The 27141-nt window shown below is 46.0% G+C and overlaps 1 protein-coding gene across 2 annotated transcripts; it reads left to right on the top strand.

Annotated features, from left to right (window-relative positions):
- The first annotated feature begins 706 nt into the window (after nucleotides 1-706).
- Gart (phosphoribosylglycinamide formyltransferase, phosphoribosylglycinamide synthetase, phosphoribosylaminoimidazole synthetase) lies at nucleotides 707-25969 on the top strand. Of its 2 annotated transcripts, none has more exon segments than NM_001011899.2 (22): nucleotides 707-776; nucleotides 4007-4190; nucleotides 5419-5514; nucleotides 5715-5889; nucleotides 7717-7828; nucleotides 8471-8539; nucleotides 9213-9338; nucleotides 10353-10440; nucleotides 10845-10930; nucleotides 11257-11425; nucleotides 12542-12773; nucleotides 15374-15468; nucleotides 15737-15846; nucleotides 16183-16381; nucleotides 17893-18144; nucleotides 18370-18522; nucleotides 21451-21657; nucleotides 22495-22632; nucleotides 23633-23763; nucleotides 24053-24194; nucleotides 25295-25410; nucleotides 25515-25969. In NM_001011899.2, coding segments are annotated over 21 exon segments (3033 nt in total). In that variant the 5' UTR covers nucleotides 707-776; nucleotides 4007-4045; the 3' UTR covers nucleotides 25707-25969.
- The last annotated feature ends 1172 nt before the right edge of the window (nucleotides 25970-27141 follow it).

The following is a 27141-nucleotide window of genomic DNA, read 5'->3' as shown; positions in this document are numbered from 1 at the left end:
TCCGCCATGTTAGTGTTTGACGCAGGCGCCATTACAGGAGAAGGCGCTCCCGAGATGACCGCGACAGCTTCAGCTGTTGATCCCCTCAGCCTGTGGGGACTCCTAAGAGGCTTTCCGTAGCGAGTAAATGCCTGAGATTAGAGACCATAGAAAAAGGAGACAAGAAAGGCCTCAGATTGTATAGCGCGGAGCTTTGATGCGTTTGTTGCAAGCGCCAAGTTTACTTTGGTCTGGAAGACCTGCATGAGAAAGAAATTCCCCCCATCCCGTGTCCCCACTGTGAAGTGGAAAGGAGCGATTCCCCATTCTGTCTCGATACTTCCTATAACCGGCGTCACGTGTTTTTAGCAAAGGCTGGAGCGTCCAAGCGACCTGCGATCTAAACGGGGTGCACTTGGACTCATCCGGAGTCCAGCCCTAGCCGGTCCATCCTGGCGCTTGGTTAGCGGTCACAATTAGGTAGCCGTGGCTCTGCCCCCAGTGCAGGAGGCTCTGCGGTAAACGGAGGAACCTTAGGTGGCACCCCCTGACAAGTGTCAGCACTAAGCCTGGAACCAGGGATTCTTCGACCCTGTAGGCAGCGGGCTCCGACCGCACCCTAAGGCGGGAGGAACCACACGGATCGCCTCGCGGGCGGGGACCGAGGCGGGCCGGCCAATAAGCAGCAGAGCCCATCGGGGGCGGGGCAGAGGCCGGAGCGCGCTGGATTCCCGGGGCCAACTTCCGGCGAGTGCGAGTGGCGGGTGCGAATGCGAGCTGCGTGGCCGGGCTTGCAGGTGCGTGAATCCCTTAGTTTTTAAATTGATGCGTGGACTGCGTTTACGCTCTGACCTGTGGGTTTAACCTCAGCAACCGGTTCTGCTATTGAAACTTGGCGTGGCTGGCGAAAAGGCCACGTGCTTTGCACAGCCTTGACAGAGGTCGGCCAGGTACTTTACCAGCTTTCTAATTCTGAGGCCGGGTCCAGGTTTCTGTGTATCTCTGCCTTTTAAAGACGAACTCTGTACACCAATGGCTTTTTCTATCGGCTCTGGTTTTATCATTGTCGCTAGGTTTACCTGGACCATTTTCTTACTCGATTTCTACTCTTTTAAAACAAATATTTGGAAGTGGTTTTACCGGACTCTTTTACTCTCTCCTTACCTGGCTCTTATTCTCGCTATAAATAGCCTGCTAGTTAACTGACACCCAAGAAGTTACAAAAGTCTCTCCTGGTTTCCCGACTGGTAAGGCCATGTTGACAACGGAGCCCAGGCACCCCAGCCTCTCCTGGTAAAGAGACCAGTATTGCTGTTTCACAAATGCTGAGTAGTAAGTGAAAATTGTCTTCTTGCACTGCTGTTCTTATTCAAGTTATATATTAAGGTCTAATAGCTTCAGCTATCTCTAAGAAAATGACACATAGAGTTGAACTAAAGTCTATTTTATGTGAAGGAGTGTTGATGTATGTTTGTGCCCACGTGCACACAATGAACGCCCCAAAGAAGCCGGAAGAGGGCGTTCAGTCTCTGGACCCAGAGTTAGGATGTTTGTGGGCCACCTTGTGGGTGCAGGAGACTAAACTAAGTACAAAGTGTTCTTAACAGACCTTGCTAGTCTGCTTGTTTTTTCTTTAAATATGAAATCCCAAAATAAAGTAACGATTTAGGAGTTACAGATTTCAATTTTCTTTTTTCTGTAACCATCTTCCGTATAAGTAAATACCTTGATAATATCTTTCCCTCCCCTCCCTTTTTTTTTTTTTTTTTTTTTTGGGTGCTAGATTTTGAACTTTTATTCTAAGCAATAGGATACTTTATAGTAGACAATATTTTAATGCCATCTCAGTTAATTCTTAAGAACTAAACTTTTAGCAAATGCCTGTATTCAAATGAGATATGTTCATATTTGATTTTGGTTTCTCTAACATATTTCCAATCCAGAGCATCCAATAAGATCTCAAATCATAAGCCTGCAAGCTTATGACAATAAACAAAATTTTGCCACTTGTTTTTTTTTTTTTTTTTTTTACAAACACCAAACACAAATGGGAGAAGCCAAATGTGGTGGCACTTGTTTATAATCTCAGCACTCACGAGGCAGAGACCAGAGGATCTCTCTGAGGGCCTGAGACCTGCATAGCAAGTTCTCAGACAACCAGGGATACAGAGAGACTCTGTCTTTCAAAAAGAGAAAACTGTTGAAGGAAAACTGGTTTAGTGGTTGAAGTTGCAGTGCCCAAAATACGCTTAGTTATGAACCTCCTGTGCATAATGGCTTGCTGTTGTGTAGAGCGCTGATTAGGCAAAGAACCTCTGCCCAGTGTTTAAATAAATCATTTTTCTGGGTGATACACACTCACTTAGAAGGGACAGTACATTAATGTTCTGTCAACATTACAATACAAATGTCATAGTTTGGACAATGCACAGATAGTCCTCAAATATATTTATTTCCTGGCCCTTGACAGAGAAATTGTATACTGTTAATTCCTGTTCTCTGTACCACATTAAGGCTTAAATTTATAAATTTGGGTGTAACACTAGTTGTCCTAGCTACTTGGAAGACTGAGACAAGAGAGTCTGGTTTTTTCTTCAAGTCAGGGTTTCTCTGCTTGTAGGCCTTGCTGTCATAGAGCTCACTCTGTAGTCTGGCCTCACAGTGAGAGATTACCTGCCTCTCCCTCCTGAGTGCTGGGATTAAAGGAGTGTGCCAGCACAGAGAATCAATCTCTTGATCTTAGGAATTAAGATCTAGAGTAAGCAAAGTAGCTAGCAGGCTCCATCTCCTGAATAAATAAGCAAACATCAAATCCATTTTCCTGCTAAGGGTTGGTGACTATCAGATGGTCCACAAGAGAAGGAATGTCAGTAGATTGTTTCTCAGATGAGGTGCTGTGTTAGTATGCAGGCTTTTGATTGGCCAGATAAGGTGTTGTATTAATATACAGGCTTTTGGTTGGTCAAATGAGGTGCTGTATTAGTATACAGGCTTTTGGTTGGTTGGTTGGGTTTACTGTTATGGGATTACGGTGGGTAAGTTACAAAGGAAAACTATTTGTGTAGGCTTATGGTTATGGGGGCATTTGTTCTCTGTAAGTGGCTCCGCCCCCTTAGCACACGCCCTATTTTCCATGACGATGGTCATCTTTCCAATTCTAACCTCCAGGTTTGGGGGTGGGGCATCTGCTTTTTTAGTTTTTTATTTTATGAGTATTTTTCCTGCATGTATGTGTACCTTGTGCCCAAGGAGGACATCGAAGAAGGTCAGGTCCCCTGGATCTGGAGTTGTAGACCCTTGTTAGCCACCATACAAATGTTAGGAATTGAGCCCAAATCCTCTGGAAAAGCAACCTTGAGCCATCTTTCCAGGTCTTGGGGGGGGGTTGTTTGTTTTTGTTTTTTGTTTGTTCGTTTGTTTGGGTGTTCCCAGGGCTATCCTGGAAGCCCCTATGTAGAGCAATCAGGCCTCAAACTCAGATCTGCCTGCCTCCGCCTGCCTCTGCCTCTCGAGTACTGGGATCAGAGGCGTACACCAACATGTCCTACCGTAAATCCCAATCTTTAAGTAATGGATTTCTGGATGTCACTCGTGTGAAAACAAGTATTACGTGAAAATCCTATTTATAAATTATGGTTTGTCCAACTAGGCGTGGCAGTACCTGCCTATAGTTCCCACACTTGGAAGGTGGCTAAAACAGGGGTTGCCGTGAGTTTGAGACTGGCCTGAGCAACATAGCATGGCTTTCTCACAACAAAAAGAATAGCTGGAGATGCAGCTCAGTGGTTAAGAGTGCTGACTGCTCTTCTAGGGGTCTGGGGTTCGATTATCAGCTAACCAATCCCAGAGGATCCAACAGTCTCTTCTGGCCTCCATGGACACCTGACACAGCTGTGGCACACAGGCACACATACAGGCAAAACCCCATCACACACAAAAATTAACAACATAAAACACCACCAAAAAAGAGAGATTGTCTTTCAAATACACGTATTCTAAGATGCTGACTATGGTTTTCTTTCTGCAGGTTTCATTTGGCTTCTGAATTCCTGCTTCGGAGACAACAATGGCAGCCCGAGTTCTTGTAATCGGTAGTGGAGGAAGGGAACACACCCTGGCCTGGAAACTCGCACAATCCCCTCATGTCAAACAAGTGCTGGTTGCCCCAGGAAATGCAGGCACAGCTTCTGCTGGGAAGATCTCCAATGCTGGTAATCACATTTCTAAATGCGGAGTTAATATCTGTTGATAATAAACAGTAGCTCATGTATGCCCTTTAATAAGGTGTATTTCTATTTAAGTTTGAATGCGTTCTCTCTAAGTTTACATTTTGAAGGTAGTAACTGAATTCTCATTGTATGAGGTAAATAAAAGTAGTGTATTTTAAGCCTTATGAACCACTGTGACTGAAAAGGCCACCAGTGCATAATGTGGATTAAAGGCACTTTCTATGTATGGAAAGTTGACGGGGCTGTCAGATGTGGATTCTGGTCCCATTGGTGATCAGCTCCGGAACTACATTCAACAGTTGCTGGCCGTAAGATAAAGCCCGACTTCCTCATCTTACCCTACCTGTCTTGTTTCGCCTTGTCTGCACAGTAGCCAATGTGGCGCATCATATTTATGGAGAGAATTAGAGAAAAGACAGAAATAATAATAAAATACCTCCTTCTCTGAGGTGGTGCTTTGTCTAGAGACAAGGAGTGGCATGTGCAGTTGGGGTTGTAGGGACCCACTCATCAGAATCACCCGGGATTGTCATAAATTTAGTGCCATTTGCAGCAGCTGAGGGTGGGTGTGCCCTCACTTTTAATCTGGTTAATCCAACTGAGTCCAGTGGTGTTGGATGGAGAACCTGGCCTTCTCTAGACATGGAGAAGAGTTTTCTTACATAGAATCATTGCCTTCTTTGCTTAAACAGCTCAAAGACCCTCCCTGACTCGACCAGAACCAGCCTCCCAGTTTGCCTTACAGCAGATTGGCTTAGTTCGTCCACATTTGCTATTGCTTATGTAGTTCCTAGCTAATATTCATGCACTGTATTATTAATATCCCAAGATTGAGGATACTAGTTTGTTGTAACATCTTAATCTCAGGGCCTATCACAGAACCTAATACATAGTGGATTTTCAGTAAACTTTGAGTGATCTTTAAAAGACAAGTTTCTTAGTGTATTGTCTGGGCTTGTCTGTTAACCCTGTAACCAACTCTGGGACAGGGGCAGTTGGACTATAATATTGGGAATCACTCAATTGCTACTGAGCTTTATTTAACCTAATGCACTATTCGGAATCTCTCATGGTGAGATTACTAACTACCAACAAAAGCAAACCAACAATTAACTTGGTTTTTAATTATCTTACTAAGGATAGTGGTTAGCTTATTTCATTAACTGGAGATATTTTTGCACGTGTATGAATTTATATTTTCTGCTTACAGCTGTCTCCATCAATGATCACACTGCTCTCGCTCGGTTCTGCAAAGATGAAAAGATTGAACTCGTAGTTGTTGGACCAGAGGCCCCTCTGGCTGCAGGTAAATTTTATTTCTCATTCTTACAACATACACAGTGTCCATAGAAGTTTAGAGATCATTTTATCTCAATCACTTATCGATGAGGATTTGCAACAAAATACATTAGGAGCTTTCAACCCTTAGAGTTTAGTCATCATAACTCAGTCTAAATCTATAGAGAGAGACCCTGATCACTAGATTTCTGTTTGCTACTTCTGTAGGGATTGTTGGGGACCTGACTTCTGCAGGAGTGCGATGCTTTGGCCCCACGGCACAAGCAGCTCTACTGGAGTCCAGTAAAAAGTTTGCCAAAGAGTTTATGGACCGACATGGCGTCCCAACTGCACAGTGGCGGGCATTCACCAGCCCTGAAGACGCCTGCAGCTTTATTATGAGGTGGGCAAAGATGACCTTCAAAGGGCAGGTGTTTTATAATGGTGCTTAAACGTACAGTCACTTTCATCTTTAAAAACACAATGTATAGGCCAGGGCAGCGGTGGCGCAGCCCTTTAATTCCAGCACTTGGGAGGCAGAGGCAAGTGAATCTCTTGAGTATGAGGCTAACCTGGTCTACAGAGTAAGGTTTCAGACCGCCAGGACTACACAGAAAAACCATGTTTTGAAAAATGAACAAACAAACAAAAAAAGAATAAAAAATGTTTATTTCTTAGGCTTTCACAGGTTTATATTGAATTAATTATGAAAATATACTCTCAATACAATAACTGGTGTCCTTTTTCAACACTAAAATAAGATGGGATTCTCTAGCATTTGGGAAGTAGAAGCTGAAGGGTCAGCTCAAAGCTAGCCTGGGCTACGTGGACCCAGTTTCAAACCAAAAGGAGAAGAAGAAAAAAGCCTAGGATGTTGTGTGTGCTTCCTGTGTAGTAGACTGTGTGTTGATGTCTTCACTACTGAGAAGTCTCTAAGGAAATATATGTTGTCCTGCAACCCAGAAACACAGTGATGGGTCACAGCAGCAGCATGATCTTAAACTAATGGCAGTCCCCCTGCTTCAGCTTCCCACATGCTGGGACAGTAGGTGTGATCCACCATACCCAGCAGAGTTACTGAATTTGTAAGGCTTTTTTTTGTTTGTTTGTTTGTTTTGTTTTGTTTTTTTAAGGTTTCTTTCTTTTGTGTGTATGGGTGTGTTGCCTGCATGAATGACTGTGTGCCCACAAAGGTGAGGTGAGGGCTTAGCTGCCCTGGGTCTGGAGTTCTGAGCCACCAAGTAGGTGCTGGGAATCAAACCTGTGTCCATTAGGTACCCTTCCCTCCTATGTGTGGAAAGCATTGAGTACCCTGAGCGCACATGCCTTTCTCCCCACTTTGTTCTTTCCCTCCAGCCACCCTTCATTAACCTTCAGTTGGGTCATGTTTTCTCTCTCTCTCTCTCTCTCTCTCTCTTTCTTTCTCTGTGTGTGTGTGTGTGCATGTGTGTGCGTGTGTGTGTGCCCGTGCACATACAACTCAACACTTAATGAGACTGTAGCTGGTAAGTCAGTTCTCTCCTTCTACCATGTGGGTTCCGGGGATCAAACTCAGGTCAGCCACCTCACTGACCCTAGTTCATTCTTTATTCATTCTTCATCCTATGAGGTTTTCCAGAGATAGTGGTCAGGCAAGGTAGAGCTATCTGTGTAGCCCTGGCTGTCACTTTGTAGACCAGGCTAGCCGCAGAGAGATTCACCTGTCTCTGCCCCCAAGTGCTGGGATAAAAGACAAATGCCCCCTCTGCCCAACTCCTACCATCTCCCTAACACTGACTGTTGTTGCCCTGTACCCACACGCCTTGGGTAAGTGACAGCTTTGTTACTTACTTTGGCTAGCCTCCTTCTAGTTCTCCAGCCCACTCCATTGCTGTGTGTTCTAGGAATGGTCTGTGGGTGTCTGCCAGTGTTAGTCAGGTCTCCTGCTGCAGTGTCCCTTACGTAAGTGTGAGGCTTTGCTTTGTATCTTGAGAGGCTTTGCTTTGTATCTTAATGATTATCCCATCTGCTCTACAGATCTGGTTATGTCTTTACAGATTCTTCCTTATGGGACCCCACTATATGTGAAAAGCAAAATTGTGCATGCTTTATGATCAAAATTACAAAGGAATATATAAAACAATCTTGGCATGATACTGGCATCATATTTTTTTCTGTGTACCTTTCAATTTTGCTGAAACATACTGTTCCAAATCACAGAGCACTAACTGTTTGCTCCCTGTCTTCACAGCGCGGACTTTCCTGCTTTGGTTGTGAAGGCCAGTGGCCTTGCAGCAGGGAAGGGGGTGATTGTGGCGAAGAGCAAAGCTGAAGCCTGCGAAGCTGTTCAGGAGATCATGCAAGTGGGTGGATGCTTCTGAAAGGCTCTCTGTGTGGGTAGATGCTGCAGCTTCACAGAGTGGCCCCTGGGTGTGCCCAGCCCTGGAAGATAGTTCACACTGTAGCCTGGGTTATCCGTATTTAACTGGCAGGTCATGAGCTACACCAGTGTCTAAACGCCATAGTGTCTGCTACTGAAAGGTAGAGGGTCTTTAGCCCATGGGACTTACAGATCACGCTCCAAGTCCATGAGAACTAAGGCATTCCAAGTGTGTGTTCCAAGTCTTAAAAGTAGAGCAGTGGGTAGATACAATGTTTCTTTGCTAATCTACATTAATGATTATGGCGTTGCCTCTTAGAGAAATCCATTTTTACATACTTGGTTTTGTCTCATTTATGTGAACAAAGCTACACAGTCATCTTCAGAAATAAGGATGATGGTGAAATTGTGTCAGCAAACTAAGAGATCTGTGCATCACATCTGTACAGTGTGAGCCTTGCCTGCTGTCTCAAGAGAGGCCAGACAAATCCATGTTAAGTCTTCACACAAGAAAGAATTCCAATGCTCGTGTATTTCATAACTCAAATAGGAGACAGTTCTATAAGTCAACTTGGTAAATATTAAAAGCTTTGAAGTTTACAAGGCCTTTTATTTTTATGATTAGGAAAAGTCATTTGGAGCAGCCGGTGAAACTGTTGTCGTGGAGGAGCTTCTGGAAGGGGAAGAAGTGTCTGTACGTACAGCCATCCCTGCCCTTAACACACACCACCCTGCCCCACAACCAAAAAACCTTGCTTAGCCCTGGCAGCTTCCTGTGGGAACCTGAGCCCAGCAGTTTCAGAGGACGCACACCCTTGTGTTCTCTTTAATCATCCCCACACCAGTAGCTCTCAGCCCCTGTAGGCTGCAACCCTTGTGTTGTGGTGATCCCCAAACAAAATTATTTTTATGCTATTTCATAATGTAATTTTGTTACTGTTAATAAATCACAATGTAAGTAATTGGATAAGTGACCCCTTTCAAGGGGTCATGACCCACAGGTTGAGAACCACTGGTCTATGCTTTGGTAGGAGTACTTGGACTTAAATCACACTATGGAAGTTCTGTACATTTGTTTCACATACACTTATTACACAGCATGTGCAACTTAAATATAGCATGAGTGCTGGATGTCTCGACAGCAGGAAGGTCGATCTTTGTCTTGGGTAGAACCTCCTTTTGTCCCTGTTGCTACAAACGGCAGGTCCTTTTCAGGTTGGATAGCCAAGGTCTTCTGGCTCAGGCCATCTGACTTAGGAATTATTGTTCAAGCTTTTCAAATATGAAACCTTTTCCTCTCAGAAGAATCCTGTTTGACTTTTTGACATTTAACTTAACCTGATTGGACTAATCTGTCTTCTCCACAGTGCCTGTGCTTCACTGATGGGAAGACAGTGGCCCCAATGCCCCCAGCACAAGACCATAAGCGATTGCTGGATGGAGATCGGGGACCCAACACTGGAGGAATGGGAGCCTACTGCCCTGCACCTCAGGTACTGTGTGCTGCTCCTGATCCCACGGTCTGACTCTTTCTCTAACAAGCGCTTCGGGAAGCCTGAGAGGAACTGACAGCCATCTAGCATTTAAAAAAATGGGAATTAAATGAACTCTGACTCTGTCCCCTCCCACCTTGTGTACACCCATGAGATCCAGAATCATTCTTTTCCCCTCTCAGTACAGGGCCTAGAATACACAAAAAGAATTGAGATCCAGGACAAGCCATAACTGTTCTGTCTACTTAATACTGAGAGGCGGTGTCCCCAATTGCTGGTCAGTTTTGTATAAGAACTCTCTATTAGCCAGAAGCAGTGGTGTACCCCTTTTATCCCAACACCTTGGAGGCAGAAGCAGGAGCATCTCCAGGACAGCCAGAGCTACATAGGGAGGCTCTGTCCCTCTGACCCCCCTCCAAAAAAAAACAAAAAACAAAAAACCAGCAAAAGCAAGCATCTTTTATGGGCTTTGGCAATATTCATCTTGAGACAACTGTCTGTAAGCCTGATTTCCTCAATTAAATATACTAACTCATATCCATGGATATGTAGGCTTAAAATTTTGGGTAGCATGTACTAGAAGGATTCCTAAGGAGCATGAGAAGGGGAGAAAATTTAAGCATTGTGTCTGAGGAAAGGGCAGGCCTTGTTGAGGTGAAATAGTGACTGGATGGAGGTGGGCGGGCCTTAAGATTGATGTGTTTGGCAAGGGGTTGAGGGAAAGTGAAAGTAGACACTGACTTAGTTCCTTTTTTTTGTCACCATCCTGTCCTTACTATGAGAACTTTGATCTCCAGAGTCTTCCCTGTTGTGTGAGGCTTTGTGTTTTGTTTTAGACAGTTCTTCCTATAGGCCTGGGTGGCATGGAACTATATAAACCAGGCTGGTTGCAAACTCACCATCTACCTGCCCTTGCCTCCCGGGTATTAGGATTAATGCAGCACACCGCCACACCCAGCCTTAAGTGATTTTAAAAACAAAACAGTTACATCTAAATGTTTGTGTGTTCCCCAGGTTCCTAAGGATTTGTTAGTAAAAATTAAAAACACAATTCTTCAGAGAACAGTAGATGGCATGCAGCAGGAGGGGGTGCCGTACACAGGTAAGCAGGCTGCACAGAATGTCTTTACAGCACCTGTGTGCCTTGGCTGGAATGCGTTGTCTCTTTTCTACAGCTCTAATCACAGTGCAGTGTTTAGTATTAGAAGCTTGTATTCTAGGAGTAGAGTTGGAGCTCAGTTGGTAAAATGCTTGCCTAGGATGAATGAAGCTCAACAACCATAAATTGGGTATGGTGGAGCACACCTGTAATCCCAGCACCTGGGATACGGAGGTAGAAGGATCAGAAGTTCAAGGCTGTCCTCAACTCAGAATGAGCTCAGGGCCAGCCTGCGATGCCTGAGACTTTATCTCAAAAAATAATTCATGCTCTAGGTCTTGTAGTTATAACATACTGTTGTCATTACGCCATTACAGATTGGTTTCCTTTTTTCTTTTTTAATAAAGGAATTCTTTATGCTGGTATAATGCTGACCAAAGATGGCCCAAAAGTTTTGGAGTTTAATTGCCGTTTTGGTGATCCAGAATGCCAGGTGGGTAACAAATAAAGTACTGGCTAGCGTGGTTCATGTCTTTAATCCTAACACTCGGGGAGCAGAGGCAGCTGGAGCTCTGAGTGTGAGGCCAGCCTGGTCTACAGAGTGAGCTCCAGAGGCCAGGGCTCCAGAGAGAGACTTGGCAATGGTGGTGGTAATAACACTGGCAGGAATAACCAGAACAACATAGTAGCAGTAGTCCACACCCGCGCTTCAGGAGAGCGTCCTTTTCTTCCATCAGTGTCCCAGGGAATGAGTGGGAACCATAGATAAGGAGAGGTTATGAAAAGGTCATCTGGTCCACCTCCCGACTCTTCCTCCAGGTCATCCTCCCACTTCTTAAAAGTGACCTTTATGAAGTGATTCAGTCCACCTTTGATGGCCTGCTGAGCGAGTCTCCGCCTGTTTGGCTAGAAAACCACAGTGCCGTAACTGTTGTCATGGCGAGTGGAGGGTATCCTGGAGCCTACACCAAGGGTGTGGAGATTACAGGTGAGGAGCAGTGGGTAAGAGGTTTGCCACAGCGAGTGCCGTTCGTGTTCTTTCCTGCTCCGAGAGACATGAGTGACCTGGTCAGACTCCCAGTGTGATCTCACTGCAGCCCCACACCTCCTCCTTCCCAGAGCCGGGTGGTGGGCAGGGTGAGATTTGCATTGTTAGCATGGACGAGTGAGACCTGAGAGACATGAACTCTGCTTTGCAAGTGCAGTGCCGGATGGGGATTTCTATGGCAGGATTTAATGTTTGAAATCTAGTTCCCCCTCCCCCTTTTTTAACAGGCTGTGAAGAAGTATCTGGATAAATGGTGTTAAATCTGTTTATAAATGAAAATGAAGTGCCAGATAAGTTGTGCCATCCAGCCAGAACCTCTGTGTTCGCTAACGTGCTGTAGTGTAGCTCAGAAGTGCTCACATAGTGTGTTTGCCTCAAGAGCTGTATTTTCTCTCCTGCCCAGCAAAGTAAGCAAGAAGTCTGTCACCGTGGGCTCACACACTCAGGAGCTGTGTGCTTCTGTAAGGGAATAGAGAGATGAGATTGAACCAAGAACCTTTGTGATGATGACCTTTCTCCTCACACTGGGACTGATGAGTGTGATAGCAATTTCCGTAACGACGTAGTGGTCGCTACCAGTAGTAGGCATGAAGTCATTTGTGCTGGGTGGGTGGCATCATTTCGTCAGACACTCAGACCTTGGCTAGCACATTATCACAGCAGGTGTTGCTCGACACTAGGGACAGGAGAGTGAGATATGGAGATGAGAGTGTTATCCTTGTAACTGGCTGTTTCACCGTTAAAGAAATAGTGTTATCTTTGAAAGCACTTGTGAAAAAAACTAGCCATGCTTTTAAGTCTCAACCACTTCGGGCATTTTTCCTATCCCTCACCAAAACGGAATGGTTTTTTTTCTCACTCCCCAGACACTAGAATTTTTAAAATAGGACCATAGCACAGGATGAAATGTTATTTCAAAATCTCTGTTGTAGAGGGAGAGAGGCAGGAAGGTCACTGAGTTTGAGGCCAGCCTGGTCTATGTAGTGAAGACCCTGTCTCAAAAAAGAAGAAACAAGGAACATTTTTTTTTTTTTTAAAACCTCTTCTCTTTTCCAGGGTTTCCTGAGGCCCAAGCTTTAGGACTGCAGGTCTTTCATGCAGGCACTGCTCTTAAAGATGCCAAAGTGGTGACCAGCGGGGGCAGAGTCCTCACAGTGACAGCTGTCCGGGAAAATCTCATGTCAGCCCTTGATGAGGCCAGGAAGGGACTCGCTGCTCTAAAGTTTGAGGGAGCAGTTTACCGAAAGGACATTGGCTTCCGTGCTGTGGCCTTCCTCCAGCGGCCCAGGTAAAGATTTCCCTCTGAGACAGTCGGGTGCAGGCTCAGAACTGGCCTCCATGGCTGGGAGCCTGGAGCCCTATTTTAAGTCACTCTGTGTTTCCTGCCTGTGGAGCTGACTGAACCTTCGTTCATATTTTGGTTGAAATCTAAATTGTTTCTAGGGCATCTCAAATTTGAGGATAGTCTATAATAAGACCTTTATATCACCTACCACAAAAAAAAAAAAATCAAAGTAATATTTGAAAAAATAATGAAAGCCGTTGGCAATTCCTTATCTTTGAAAAGTCTGTGGAGATTAAAGATGGTTACTCCTTGAGTTATTACATAGTTGAACGTTTGCAGCTTGAGTCACAGGTCCTGCTTTGTCTCCCACCTGAGTGTTTACTACTTCCTGATTATTTATTAGCTGATACTTCCTATAGATAAATAAACTTGTTGCTTGCCACGTGAGTGTTTCGATTTTTTTTTTTTTTTTTTTTTTTTTTTTTTTTTTTTTTTAAGAATATCACGCATCACGCTGGGGTGGTGGTGGCTCACACCTTTAATCATAGCATTTGGGAGTCATAGACAGGGGGCTCTTAAGTCCAAGGCTAGCCCGAGTGTTCCAAGACAGCCAAAGCTACACACAGAAACCCTGTCAAAAAAAAAAATATCACATTGCCTTTCATTAAGTTCTTCAGCGGGTATATGTGTGGTGTGTGTTGCCTGTGTGTAGCATGTGTATCACGTGTGGCTGGTCCTGAGGTCAGAAGTGGGCATTGGGTCCCATGGAGCTGGGTTTAGGGATGATTATGAGCCAACACATAGGTGCTAGAACCAAATCCAGATAATCGTCGAGACCAACAAGTACTCTGAATCAGCAAACCATCTCTCAAAAACTGCCCTGAGCAAAAGATAAGTTTAAAACCCTTTATAAATATTCTGCACTAAAATACTGTGCCAAAGTTTTCTCTTTTTTAACTTTAAAATATCAAGAAATGGAAATTCTCTACCTTAAAATGCTGAAGTTTTAGTTTTTTTCCCCCCTCTGGTTTGGTTTGTTTTTTTGTTTTCGGAGCTGGGGATCGAACCCAGGGCCTTGCGCTTGCTAGGCAAGCGCTCTACCACAGAGCCAAATCCCCAACCCCTGTTTTTTTCTTTTTAGACAGTCTCACTAGGACACACTGGCTGGCCTGGAGCTCAGAGATCCAGTGACCCGTGCCTCTATGCCCAGCAAGCGACTTAAATCCTAGCTGTAGAGAATGAGATGTTCCCAGTAGGGCTGTGTATTCTGTGAGTGGCCCTGGCTGCAGGCAGGGCGTTGGCTGGCAGTCTTCCCAGGGGCCCAGATGCTTGCTTGTAATAAAACATTGCTTCACCTGTCTCCTCTGCAAGGGAAGACTAGTGAGCTCACAGCGCCATTCCCAACCTTGATTTCTATACCACAGTCTCGTGCTTTTTCTTTTTTATAACAAGTTGGGGGAGGGTTTGTTGTTGATTGATTTATTTCATGTGTATGAGCACACTATAGTTGTCTTCAGACACACTGGAAGAAGGCATCGAGTCCCTTTACAGATGGTTGTGAGCCACCATGTGGTTGCTGGGAATTGAACTCATAACCTCTAGAAGAGCAGTCAGTGCTCTTAACCACTTAGCCATCTCTTTGGTCCCCTAATTCCATTTTTTTTTTTTTTTTAGTTTGGTTCTGGCATCTCATTTCTACTCACCCTGAAGTTGACCCGAGAGTAATTGTCAAATACTCTGTTTAAAAGTAGAAGAGACCTGGTGAGGGTCTTGTCTAATGTCAGCACTGGGGAGGCTGAAGTATTGGCACCAGTGTTCTGCCACTGAGAGAACTGCTTGGTGAGAAAAGATAGTAACCATGCCTGCCCAAAATTGTTCCACTCACTAGAACAAGACTTCAAAAGGGATAAGATGCTAAATTTTTATTTCTGTCGTATTTTTTCTATGCGTGTTTTATCACAATTTAGACAAAATTTTTTAAACCAGGTATGGTAGTGCACACTCGTTAACTCCAACCTTCAGGAAATAGAGGGAGACTGAAAATCCAAGGTCACTCTCAACTGCAGAGCAAGTCTGAAGCCTGCCCGTCTCAAAAAATTGTTTGTTTTTTTTAAATAGTACATTACCTCTACAGGATACACACGATCAAACAAAAGCTGTTCTCAATAACCGTCAGATCGGTTGGGAAGGGTGCAGGCACTGGTGGTGTGTGTGTGTGAGAGAGAGAGAGAGAGAGAGAGAGAGAGAGAGAGAGAGAGAGAGAGAGAGAGAGACAACCTCAGTTCACTGGTTTGGCTAGTCTCTGTATAAGCCAGCTTGCTTTGGGAACTCTGTATCTCCACTTCACCAGGCTGGAATTACAGGCCGGCAGCCATGTCCATCCAGGATTCCTGGGGCAAGTACTTTAACCACCAAGCCATTTCCTTAGCCCTTACGTTTTTGTAAATGAAAATAATTTCCCCTGATAGTGTGGTGGTGCATGCCTTTAATCCCGGCAGAGGCAAGCAGGTCTCTGAGTTCCAGGACGGCTGATCTACCTAAAGAGACCCTCTCACATCATTTCCACTGGCTTTAAGGTGATGTCTTTGTTTTCATTTCCCTAGGGGCCTGACCTACAAGGACTCTGGAGTAGACATTGCAGCTGGAAATATGCTGGTTAAGAAAATTCAGCCTTTAGCCAAAGCTACCTCCAGACCAGGTAAATTAGACCCTGTATTCTGCTAATAGATAAATGGTATCGTGAATTGATCGGGGCCTTACATTTAGCTGAGGGAAGTTTTTCAAATTATTGCTAGGTTTCGTGTAAGTTATTCCTAAGCCAAGGACATGCTTGATTAGTTTTCTGTATACATGGAACTCTCTCAGAAAAGGTAGTCTTGCGCTATCCATTATCAGGAAGAAATGGTGCCCCAAGTTGTGGACTTATCAGTTAAAGTGCAACAAGTAGTCTGTTCTCTCTCTGACAGGCTGCAGTGTTGACCTTGGGGGCTTTGCTGGTCTTTTTGATTTGAAAGCAGCTGGTTTCAAAGATCCTCTTCTGGCCTCTGGAACAGACGGTGTTGGAACTAAACTAAAGGTAACCAGACACTTGTGATCACAGGCTTTGTGAAAGAGAAAAGGGAATTTGCCTTTCAAACGAGTTTTATGTTTATCAAATTTCTTCTTAACATGCATGAGCTAACAAGAGCCATGGCGACTAACCACTCATTGTGGCCACGTAGCTTAGTTGCACATTTTAAACACCAGTGTTCTAGAAAGGGGCCCACTATAGCTCGGGATATAGTGATGCAGGGATGCAGTGTTGTCTGTGCTGAGGTTCTGAGCAGCCAGCCGAGGTAGTGGGGTTTGCAGAGCCCTGGGTGAGCCAAGATAGGAGGTAGAACTTACGGGTGTGGTTGTTTGTGTTCTGCAGATTGCCCAGCTGTGCAATAAGCATGACTCCATCGGTCAGGATCTGGTTGCGATGTGCGTGAACGACATCCTCGCACAAGGAGCAGAGCCCCTCTTCTTCCTTGACTACTTTTCCTGTGGAAAACTTGACCTTAGTACAACTGAGGCTGTGGTTGCTGGAATTGCTGCAGCTTGCCGACAGGCTGGGTGTGCTCTCCTAGGTACGGCCCATTGACCCACAGGACCTCCCTCTGTACTGCCTGTCGGTCATGAGAGCTTAAATGGGGTTTGTGGGGGGTTGGGGATTTGGCTCAGTGGTAGAGCGCTTGCCTAGCAAGCGCAAGGCCCTGGGTTCGGTCCCCAGCTCCAAAAAAAAAAAAAAAGAAGGAAAAAAAAAAAAGAGTCCAAAGCCACCTTGGGCTATATAATAAATGGGGCTTGTGGTGGCTAGACATCACCCAACAGGAAAACAAAATGCACAGAAAACCGCCTGCGTTAATTTTAGACCCCTCTCCCTTCTCACACTGCCCAGCCACCAGGCAGGCTTATCTTTTCTGTTCATCTTCAGGTTTCTCAAGAGCCTCCCTGGGCAGGCTTAGGCCTTTTCCTCCTACAGCAGGAGAGATGGTGGCCCCTGGAATTGCATATATTAAACTATAGTTTCCTTAGAAGTGACATAAACAGAAAATGTAACCAGTTGGTGATGGTGCTCTTTGAATCCCAGCACTCAGGAGGCAGAGGCAGAGGCAGAGGCAGAGGCAGAGGCAGAGGCAGAGGCAGAGGCAGAGGCAGAGGCAGGAGGATCTCCGTGAGTTCAAGACCAGCCTGGTCTACAGAGCTAGCTCCGAAATAGCCAAGGTTACACAGAGTGAACTTCTCTGGTGCAGAGTTGGACCTCTCTGGTGTGGAGGTGGGCCTGGGATGTCACCTCAGTTTTAAGACATTCTGCTTAACCAGATGTGAGGGAGTTTTGTTTTGTTTTGTTTTTTAGCAAAATTAATTTTTAGGTAGACCAAGGAAGGAATAGAACTATTTCTGTCACATTTCGGGGTTGATGCAGTGCTGTGTGCCTATAATCCTTGGTGGCTGAAGCAGAAAGATTGCTGAGATTTTGAGCCAGCCTAGGCTACATAGCAAGACTCTTGTCTTAGTGGAGAAAACAAATACTTATATATCTGTAGACAAATCAGAGCTCAAGTCCAAAAAATGCCTTTCAACTGTTTTTACAGCAGTTCTCTGCTGGAGTCGGCTTCCCTCTTCTACCTACTTGTGCTGTGCATCTAGCAGTCATGCATTATGCCATGTATGAAGGCATTACAGGAAGGTGGTGTGATCGTAAGGCCCGGGGGCCTGGCTCAGCAGTTAAGAGTACTTGCTGCTCTTCCAGAGAACCTGAGTGTCGGTCCCAGAGCCCACAGCATCAGCCTGCAGTAACTCCAGTTCCAGGGGATCCAATGCCCTCTTAAAATCAAACACGGAAGTGCTTGTGAAGCCACAGTCCTGTGGCATGTTGTGAAACCACCTGATTATGCACGAGCCAGGGTGGAGATGTCTGATGGCCGTGTAAGGCCTGCAGCATCACCTCCTCACTGTTCATAGACATCAGCTCTCTCCCCAGAAACCAGGCAACAAATTCAGTCCTAGATAAAGCTGTGCACTGATTGACTGTCTGATGTGGCTTCCGTCACTGCAAGCATATTCCTAAGGATTGTCCTTGTCCGTGTCCTTCCAGGTGGGGAGACAGCAGAGATGCCCGACATGTACCCCCCTGGAGAGTATGATCTTGCCGGATTTGCTGTTGGTGCTATGGAGAGACACCAGAAGCTCCCTCAGCTAGAAAGGATCGCCGAAGGAGATGCCGTTATTGGAGTGGCTTCATCTGGTCTTCACAGCAATGGCTTTAGCCTTGTGAGGAAAATTGTGGAGAGGTCTTCACTCCAGTACTCCTCTCCAGCACCGGGTGGTTGTGGAGATCAGACTTTAGGTAAACGGACTCTTGCTCTCATACTTGGAAATGTCTGAGCAAGCGCTTGAAGGGCAAACCCAGATTACCTAGAACTAGGGTGGAAGGGTTGCACTGACCTCGGCTTTGCTGCCTGGACGACATGACAGAGCCTCTGCAAGAGCCATCATTGTCCATTTCAGAATGGCTTCTACGTTTGGGTTTCGAGCGTGTGGGCTAAGTTTGTGTTATCTCTCCAATCCACAGGGGACTTACTTCTAACTCCAACCAGGATCTACAGCCATTCACTGCTGCCTATCATACGTTCAGGACGTGTCAAAGCTTTTGCTCATATTACTGGAGGTGGATTGCTGGAAAACATCCCCAGAGTCCTCCCTCGGAAGCTTGGAGTAGATTTAGGTAAGCTCATTCGCTGGCATTCATCCCAGTCCTCGCTCAGGAATCTGAAGTGGATCAATAGATAAGCTTGAAGGGAAAACATGTACTGTGTGGTGAGTGCATGCATGATCAGACATGTACTGTGAGTATGTGCACAGTCATACATGGTGGTGTCAGGCTATGCAGTCATACATGGGAGGTCAGTGGGTGGGTGGGTGGTTTTGTTTTTGAGATAGGGTTTCTCTTTGTAGCCCTGGTTGTTGTGCTGGATCTCTCTCTCTCAGGAGTCAGGTGGCCTTGAACTCATGGAGATTTCCCTCTGCCTCTGGAGTGTGTACCCCACCATATACAGCCTCATATAATGTTTTTTAATGCATTCTCCTATATATCGACTATGATCTATCCCATGAGGTTAAGTGTGGCGTTTTTCACTCTGGCATCATGAGGCATTCAAAAAGTTTCTTATTTTGAATTAGGGATGCACAACCCATATAGCCTTATTCCTGAAGCCTTTTCTTTTTTCTTTCCCAGAGCTGGGGACCGAACCCAGGGCCTTGCGCTCGCTAGGCAAGCGCTCTACCGCTGAGCTAAATCCCCAACCCCACCTTTTCATTTTTTTAGTTATGCATAATCTCTCTCTCTGTAATCCAGGCTAGCCTTGAGCTTTCTGCCTCAGCTCCCTGGGTGTCCTACTGGGCTCAGCTTGTATCTTTTTATTGTCAGTTTTTCAAAAAGCTTTCTTTCTTTTTTTCTGAAGTAAGAATTTGGCTCCTTATTAATGCAGTGTCTACTTTCTCAGTGGCACCATTGCCTGTGAGAGAGTATTCTGATTTATAACCAGGCAGCTTTCAACTTTACATTGCTCTTGGCCTTTGACCTCTGAGGTCATGGTGAGCATTTGTGATGGCTGAATCTTCTGAACTCACTCAGCTTCCAAATGGAATTGAACCTAATGGAGAGCTGGAGAGACAGCTCAGCAGTCAGGAGCACTTGTCGCTCCACAGGGGAGCCAGGTTCATTTCCCAGCACCCACATGGCTGCTTACAGCCATCCCCAACTCCATTTCCATGGGATCTGACCCCTCTTCTGAGCACCAAGGCACAAGGCACGTGTGGTGCTGCCCAGACTCACGTGCATGTAGAGTAGTAATAAACCTGACGGGAAAGACCTGTCGGCAGGCAGCACTTTCAAATTACATCTTTTAGAAAGATGTATTTATTTTATGTATATGAGCACATGGTCGCTGTCTTCATGTACACCAGAAGAGGGCATCCAATCCCATTACAGATGGTTGTGAGCCACCATGTGGTTGCTGGGAATTGAACTCAGGACCTCTGGAAGAGCAGTCAGTGTTCTTAACCACTGAGCCATCTCTCCAGCCCCTTTAAATTACATTTAAAAAAACAAAAAACCAAAACCTGATTATCAATCAGGCCAAGTGTGGTAAACGCACTTTAATCCCCTCAGTCTGGAAACAGAGGCAGATGAATCACCATGAGTTCAAGACCAGCTTTATCTACATAAGGAGTTCCAGGTCAGCTAGGACTATAGAATGAGACCCTGTTTCAATAGCCAAAAACTGTTATCATTTAGGTCTGCTAAGTAAGTAGAAGGAACCAACAGTCCACTCTGGTGTCTGGGCAGGAGACATGGAGACATGTTCTTACAGAGGACCTGCATTCAGCCCTCCTCCACATGGCAGCACACAACCATTTGTAACTCCAGCTCCAAGGGCACCAAGCACACATGTGTTGCACATGCATACATACAGGCAGAGCACTCACACACACAAAATATATGTCTCTAGAGAACATATGTACCACTGCATGACCTGCATGGAATGTTGTAGGTGCCTTCCCCTCAAGAAATTTTAAATAAAAATCAACCTTAGCGTTTTTTTGCTGTGATAAAGGCCGAGACCATAACAATTTATCTTACAACTCTCAGGCCTCACTCCATCTCTGAGGGAAGTCAGGGCAGGAACTCACGGCAGAACCTGGAGGCGGTAACTGAGTCAGAGACCATGGAGTGGTGCTGCTTACTGGCTTGTGGCTTACTCAGCCTGAATTCCTGTTCCACCCAGGACCACTGGGTCAGTGAGCTGGCCCTCCTCCATCAGTCACTAAAAAGTGGCCCTCAGGCTTGTGTACAGCCAATGTGATGGAGGCACTCCCCTCTCAGATCATTCTAGCTTGTGTCCAGTTGACAGAAAATTCCAACCAAGACCAAAGCTCAATCTTTTAGAGTCATCCTAAATAGTTCAGAATAGATTTTGTAAATCAAATCCTATAACCCGTACTCCCAGAAAAAGTATCCATATTACTTTATTATTGAAGGACTTTGGCCAGTGTCTGTAACACCTTGATGTGTCTGAGAGGTTTGACGTATTGCTTGTGACAAAGGAGGAGCTGCAAGTCAGCTTAGAATGTAAATTTTAAAAGAAATTCAGGGAACAAAGTATTTATCAGAAAGTGATCTGTAGTGGAACTGCCCTCCAAGTAGCTCTGCACAGTATTTAGGGCACATCTTGTCATCACTGAGACTCAGCTAAACGTTTACAAAAGGTGGCATGCCAGTCTCTGCTGTAATCAGCTAGCACATCTGAACCATTAGGAGTTCCAAAGGTGCAGCAAGTTCATGGAGCATAGAACATACATACCTCCTCCACGTATCAGCGCCGACTAAATGGAGCTGAAAGGACCGTTAATAGTTCAGGTCTGTACATGATAGCAGTCTCTGTATGGGACAGTGGATTAATCATTAATAGTTCAGGTCTATACATGATAGCAGTCTCTGTATGGGACAGTGGATTAATCATTAATAGTTCAGGTCTATACATGATAGCAGTCTCTGTATGGGACAGTGGATTAATCATTAATAGTTCAGGTCTGTACATGATAGCAGTCTCTGTATGGGACAGTGGATTAATTGGGCAACTCTTGTTTTAAGATGCCTATACCTGGAGGGTCCCCAAGGTCTTCTCATGGCTACAGCAAGAAGGACAGCTCTCTGAAGAAGAAATGGCCAGGACATTCAACTGTGGGGTTGGAGCTGCCCTGGTGGTATCAAAGGACCAAACAGAGCAGATTCTCCATGACATTCGGCAGCACCAGGAAGACGCCTGGGTGATAGGCAGTGTCGTTGAGTGTCCCGAAGGTAATGGCTCCTTCTTAGCTTTTACGTTCACAACCTTGACTGCCTCAGCTCTCTGCCCGTCGGGCTCTGTGGCCTTTCTTCACACTGCCGTAGCATGTCCTTACCCTGTGCACCATGAGTCATCCACACTGGTGCAGGAACACATGGTTTCCACTGTGGAGCTTTGGGATCTCTGGGTACTAGTCACACGCACAGCCATGCTGCACAGGACTATTTCCCAGAATAAAGTCACTACACGAAACACCTCATGGTTCTACCACCCTGACCAGTTCTCTGTATTGCTCAGAACTCATCAGAATTTGACAGGGTGGCAGACAGAGCCATGCAGATAGCGAACAGTGATGCTGGACACCTTGCTTCTGTCTGTCTACTCTGTGCTGTGTAGGTTTTCTTTACAGGCAGGTTCTCCAGGGCTGCACAGTAACATCCTCAGCTTACACTGTAGTTAGAAGCCCTCCCATTCTCAAACAGCATCCTCTGTCATCCTCGAAGGGCCTTGCTGGTCGCATGCCTCCCACAAGGCCAGCATGTCAGCACTGTGGGCTCATGAGAAAGGTCGACGGGCTGGGAGAACACGGGCAGGCATTATTTTAAATAGCTCTGCCTCGGTGTGCTGGTGTACTCTACAGTAGCTCTTACTTGAAGCAGCAATTACGTATGTTCACCTTCAGTATGTTTTTAAAAGTGAGACATGGTGTTACTTCTTGGTATTTTAGTTCCTGAATATTTTACTTTGAGCGGAAAATACAATACTCTAAAGTTTTCTTATGATGTTTTCTATTATTCCTGTTAATTCATAGTTGTTCTTATTTATGTATTCATATGATTGAAATGAAGATTCCCCTCGTGTCAGAGTTAAGAATCTGATTGAAACCATGCAAACAAAGGGGTCAGTGGTGACAAACGGCTTCCTGAGAAGTAATTTCCCTAGCCAGCAAAAGAAAGCAAGAGTGGCTGTCCTAATATCTGGAACAGGTAAGACCTGGCTTCTTACCACCCCCGTTCACACAGACTGGATGGGGAGGAGTGTGATAAGAAAGATGCTTCAGCAGAGCCTGGGAGGTGGGGATGGCTGAAGGAAAGTAAGACAAAAGGCAGCCTTCAGTCCTAGCACTGGGAGGCAGAGGCAGGCAGATTCCTGAGTTCAATGCCAGCCTGGTGTACATTGGGAGTTCCAGGCCAAACAGGACTACACAATGAGACCCTGCCCCCAGAAACAGCCAGGAGAGACTCCTCGGCATTGAGGACACTTGCTGTTCTTGCAGAGGACCTAGGTTTTAATTCCCAGCACCCACACAGTGATTCACAACTGTCCCTACTCCAGGGCATCTGACGCCCTTTCTGCAGCAGGCACACGTGTGCATATACCACGTGCAGGCAAACCACTCATGCACATGAAATAAAATCTTAAGAGTAAAATGTAAGGAAAGGATTAGGACTCCACCTCTTTTGTGTCTCGATAGATGAAAACCTTAAAAATTGAAATAATGATTACATGCAGTCAGCTAAGTGTGAGAAATGGTAAATGTTATTGACCTGGCATTTTAGCCTCTATATGTCTTACTTTGAGAATAAAATGTCTATAAAATTGTCTTTTATTAAAAGTAAGACCTGGGTAGGAGAACATTTGATTCTATTGGTCACCACAGTGACTTTGCTATTGGCTTTCAGAATGACCACGTAACCCAGGCTGGCCTGGCCACAGCTTTCCTAGTACAGGGATTTAGCGGGGGCCACCACATCCAGCTCTGTTTTTTCTCACAGTAGCATTGCTCTGAACAGCATGTTGGAGGCACCCAAGCATGGCTTTAGAGGATGGCCGCTGTACCGCGCCTGCCCTGCAGGGTGCTCTTACAGTTTGAACATATTTTAGGCCCACGGTTAAAGCAGAGAGGCTGCTGTGAGGAGCAAGGGCATTGTGAGGAGGACTGAGCTATCAGAAGTGTCAGCTCACTTGCTTTTCCTGCTTTTTCAGGGTCGAACCTCCAGGCACTCATAGACAGCACTCGGGATCCAAAAAGCTCCTCACACATCGTTCTTGTCATCTCCAACAAAGCTGCAGTTGCTGGCTTAGACCGAGCAGAGCGAGCTGGCATTCCCACCAGGGTGAGTAGCTACAGAGAAAAGGCCTTTGCAGCCAGTCAGGCCTGGAGCCTCGGATGTCCCACTGTGCCCACACCTCCAGCCCTGCAGGCTGTGCTTAAACTCACACTCTGCTTTCACGGGGCTACAGGTGGTCCTGTAATCGTGGAACTTCCCAGTTTGGGGTGGGTGCTGGGTTCCTCAGCCACCCTCTAGAGGCTGCACTATTACCACTGAAGCGTGGTCTCTGCAAGGTTGTGTTTAAATTATTGTGAATCCTCGGAAATGGGCTATTTACCGCTTCCTGTTACAGGTGATTAATCATAAGTTATATAAAAGTCGTGTCGAGTTTGACAACGCAGTTGACCATGTCCTGGAAGAGTTCTCAGTAGACATAGTCTGTCTCGCAGGATTCATGAGGATCCTCTCTGGCCCGTTTGTCAGAAAATGGGATGGTAAGTTACAGTTCTCCAGTTCTCGCACACCAGGGTGTGAACGTGGACTGTGACTAGATCCCTTGGCTTTGTAGAAAGTGCCCAGACTAATTCACTGAGCAGGCTGCTCAGCTGTCCAACTGGCTGTCACTAATCACTCTCTCCATTACTGCAAAGACACACTTTACTGTCAGTAGAATCGGGAAGTCAACAAGAAGTGAGACTCAGTCCACACTGTAACCCCAATGTCGTGAAGCTGAGGCAAGAGGCCAAGCGTGGTCGATAGGACATACTCTCTTGAAAGCAAAGTGAGGAGTGGGAGAAAAATGAGAGGAATCCCAAGAAGAGAGAGCTGGGCAGAGATCAGCCTTAATGTAATCAGTTTAAGGTCAAGACCCAGTCTCAAAACCAAGAGCTGGCAGCTGGAGAAATTTTGTGGTTGAGAGCACTTGTTGCTCTTACAGAGGACCTGAGTTCAGTTCCCAGCACCACCCACATGACAACTCACAGCCATCTGTAACTCCATTTCCAGGGACCAGGCACATTTCTGGTGCTCAGACACACACGCAAGCAAAACACTCATAATAAGATAATGGAGGACAGCACTAGCTGGGGGCTGTTTCTGTGGGAGAGCGCTTACCGCCTACCTGGCGTGTACCACAGAAAGAAATGAGAGCCATGCTCTCCTGTGTGACACATAGAGGACGACAAGGAAGGTGTCGTTGCTAAAAATATACCACCTCTATGGTCTCTTGCTTCCTTTTTCCCTTGCTCTCTATCTACTTCGTGAACATGGAGCAGTGGGTCCCCTCGGCATGCCTGTGGTAGTCAGAGGACACTTTGTAGGATCGGTGCCTCCTCCCACTGTGCGTGTCCTGGGGATTGGGCGAGGATCATCCATCAGGCATGGTGGTGGGCACCCTCTTCCCTTCTCAGCCATCTTGCCAGCCCTGCTCTCTTCCTTAAGACCTCTGACTACAGCCTGTTGTGGTCATTCGTCTGCACATAATGGGTACCCTCCCTCCAGAGTTTATTTCCTAAGGTAAACATAGTTATCCCTTGATCCCTTAGCAGGGTAAACAGGATCTGAGATTCCTGACTACTACTTCTTTGCTTTCTAGGGAAAATGCTCAACATCCACCCGTCCTTGCTCCCTTCTTTTAAGGGTTCAAATGCTCACGAGCAGGTTCTGGAGGCTGGAGTCACCATTACTGGGTGCACCGTACACTTTGTAGCTGTGAGTATATCTGTTCCTACCAAACTTTGGCCCTGGTGTCTGGGTGCAGTGTACCTGGCTAGGGAGCAAGGTTGCAAACATTTGCCTCCTCCTTCCTTTTCCAGGAAGACGTAGATGCCGGGCAAATCATCCTACAGGAAGCTGTCCCTGTGCAGAGGGACGACACTGTTGCAACACTGTCTGAACGCGTCAAGGCAGCAGAACATAAGATATTTCCTGCAGCCCTCCAACTGGTGGCCAGTGGGGCTGTGCAGCTGGGAGAAGACGGCAAGATCCACTGGGCCAGAGAGCAGTAGCCCGTCCTGAGCAGGAGGGCCAGTGCCGAGAGAGAAGCAGGGCTTGCTGGGTGCCTTTTCTTCTCTTTTTCTTCCCCAGAGCTGAGGACCAAACCCAGAGCCTTGCACTTGCTAGCAAGCACTCTACCACTGAGCTAAATCCCCAGCCCTGCTGGGTGCCTTTTCATCGTGGCCATGGCCCAAACTTATATACCTGCTAGTAAAAAGTCTTTAATCCTTACCAGCCGCCATGTTTTTAATAAATAGGTTCATTAAAAACAAAACGTATTTATCATTTTTTAAGACATCCAGAAGTAGGAAGGTCTGGGCTGCCAACATACTGGGCACATACAAACCCAGACGAGAGCTCCAGGCTTACTGCTTACCATGCTTTTCTGCAGGGACTCGTGGACCAAAGATGACTACACTCAGCCCAGAGCCAGCCAGCATGAACTGCTGAGCAGCTCCCATGGTATAAGGAGAGTCCAGCCTGCACAAGTGGATCCCTTACCTAAGGGCACCAGAGACCATGCTGAAACCTCTCTTATGCTTTAAATTCAGAACAGCAGCAGATCCTTAAACTGTAGCCTAAAAGAGGAGGATAAGAAACCCAGACGTGGTGGCACATGACTTTAATCCCAGCGCACAGGAGGCAGAGGCAGGCAGATCTTGCTGTTCAAGGCCAGCCTGGTCTACAGAGTGAGTTCCAGGACAGCCAGGACTACACAGAGAAACCCTATCTCAAAAAAGCAAAAAGAAAAGAAAAAAAAGGTATGATTTGGAGGAAAATGGCCTGGGTCCAAAAGCAGCAGAGACCTGCTATGCTGACAGACCCTGACCGCCACCTCTGAGGCAGGTGGGGCGCCCCAGGCCTGTGCCACACACCATTACAACTTTTCCCTGCGACTTGTAAGAAACCAGCATCAAATGGGTCTGTGGGTCTAAACAGTGGACTAGGTTGATCTGCCTGACCCCTTGAATCTGATCGCTGGGATCCACAAGACAGGAGACAACCTACTCCACAAGTATGTACCACAGCATACAAAATACAAAACTGCACACACAAAATAACCAGTGTAATGAGATTTTCAAAACCAGATGTAGCACACACCTTTAATCTCAGTGCTTGGGAGGCAGAGGCAAGTAGATCTACAGCCTGGTCTACAGAGTTTCAGGGCAGCCAGGGCTATGGAGTAAGATTTGTCTGCAACACTGAAGTAAGTTATTAAATATATTGTCTAATAATAATAAAGTTTAAGAACCAGAACAGCCAGTTCTTCCTCACTTTCTTCACCCATGGTGGAAGCAATGCTGACAATGAAGTTCTTAGACGCTACCACTCACTTTTCTTGGTTGGTTGGTTGGTTGGTTGGTTGGTTGGTTGGTTGGTTGGTTTTCTCTTTCTCTGGTGTTTCTGAGACAGGGTTTCACTATGGACCTCTGGCTGTCCTGGAGC

Source organism: Rattus norvegicus, chromosome 11 (genome assembly GCF_021556685.1).
Source record: "Rattus norvegicus strain SHRSP/BbbUtx chromosome 11, alternate assembly SHRSP_T2T, whole genome shotgun sequence".
Lineage (NCBI taxonomy): Eukaryota > Metazoa > Chordata > Mammalia > Rodentia > Muridae > Rattus > Rattus norvegicus.
The sequence above is the reverse complement of the archived record's forward strand: the minus strand, read 5'-3'. Positions and strand labels throughout refer to the sequence as shown.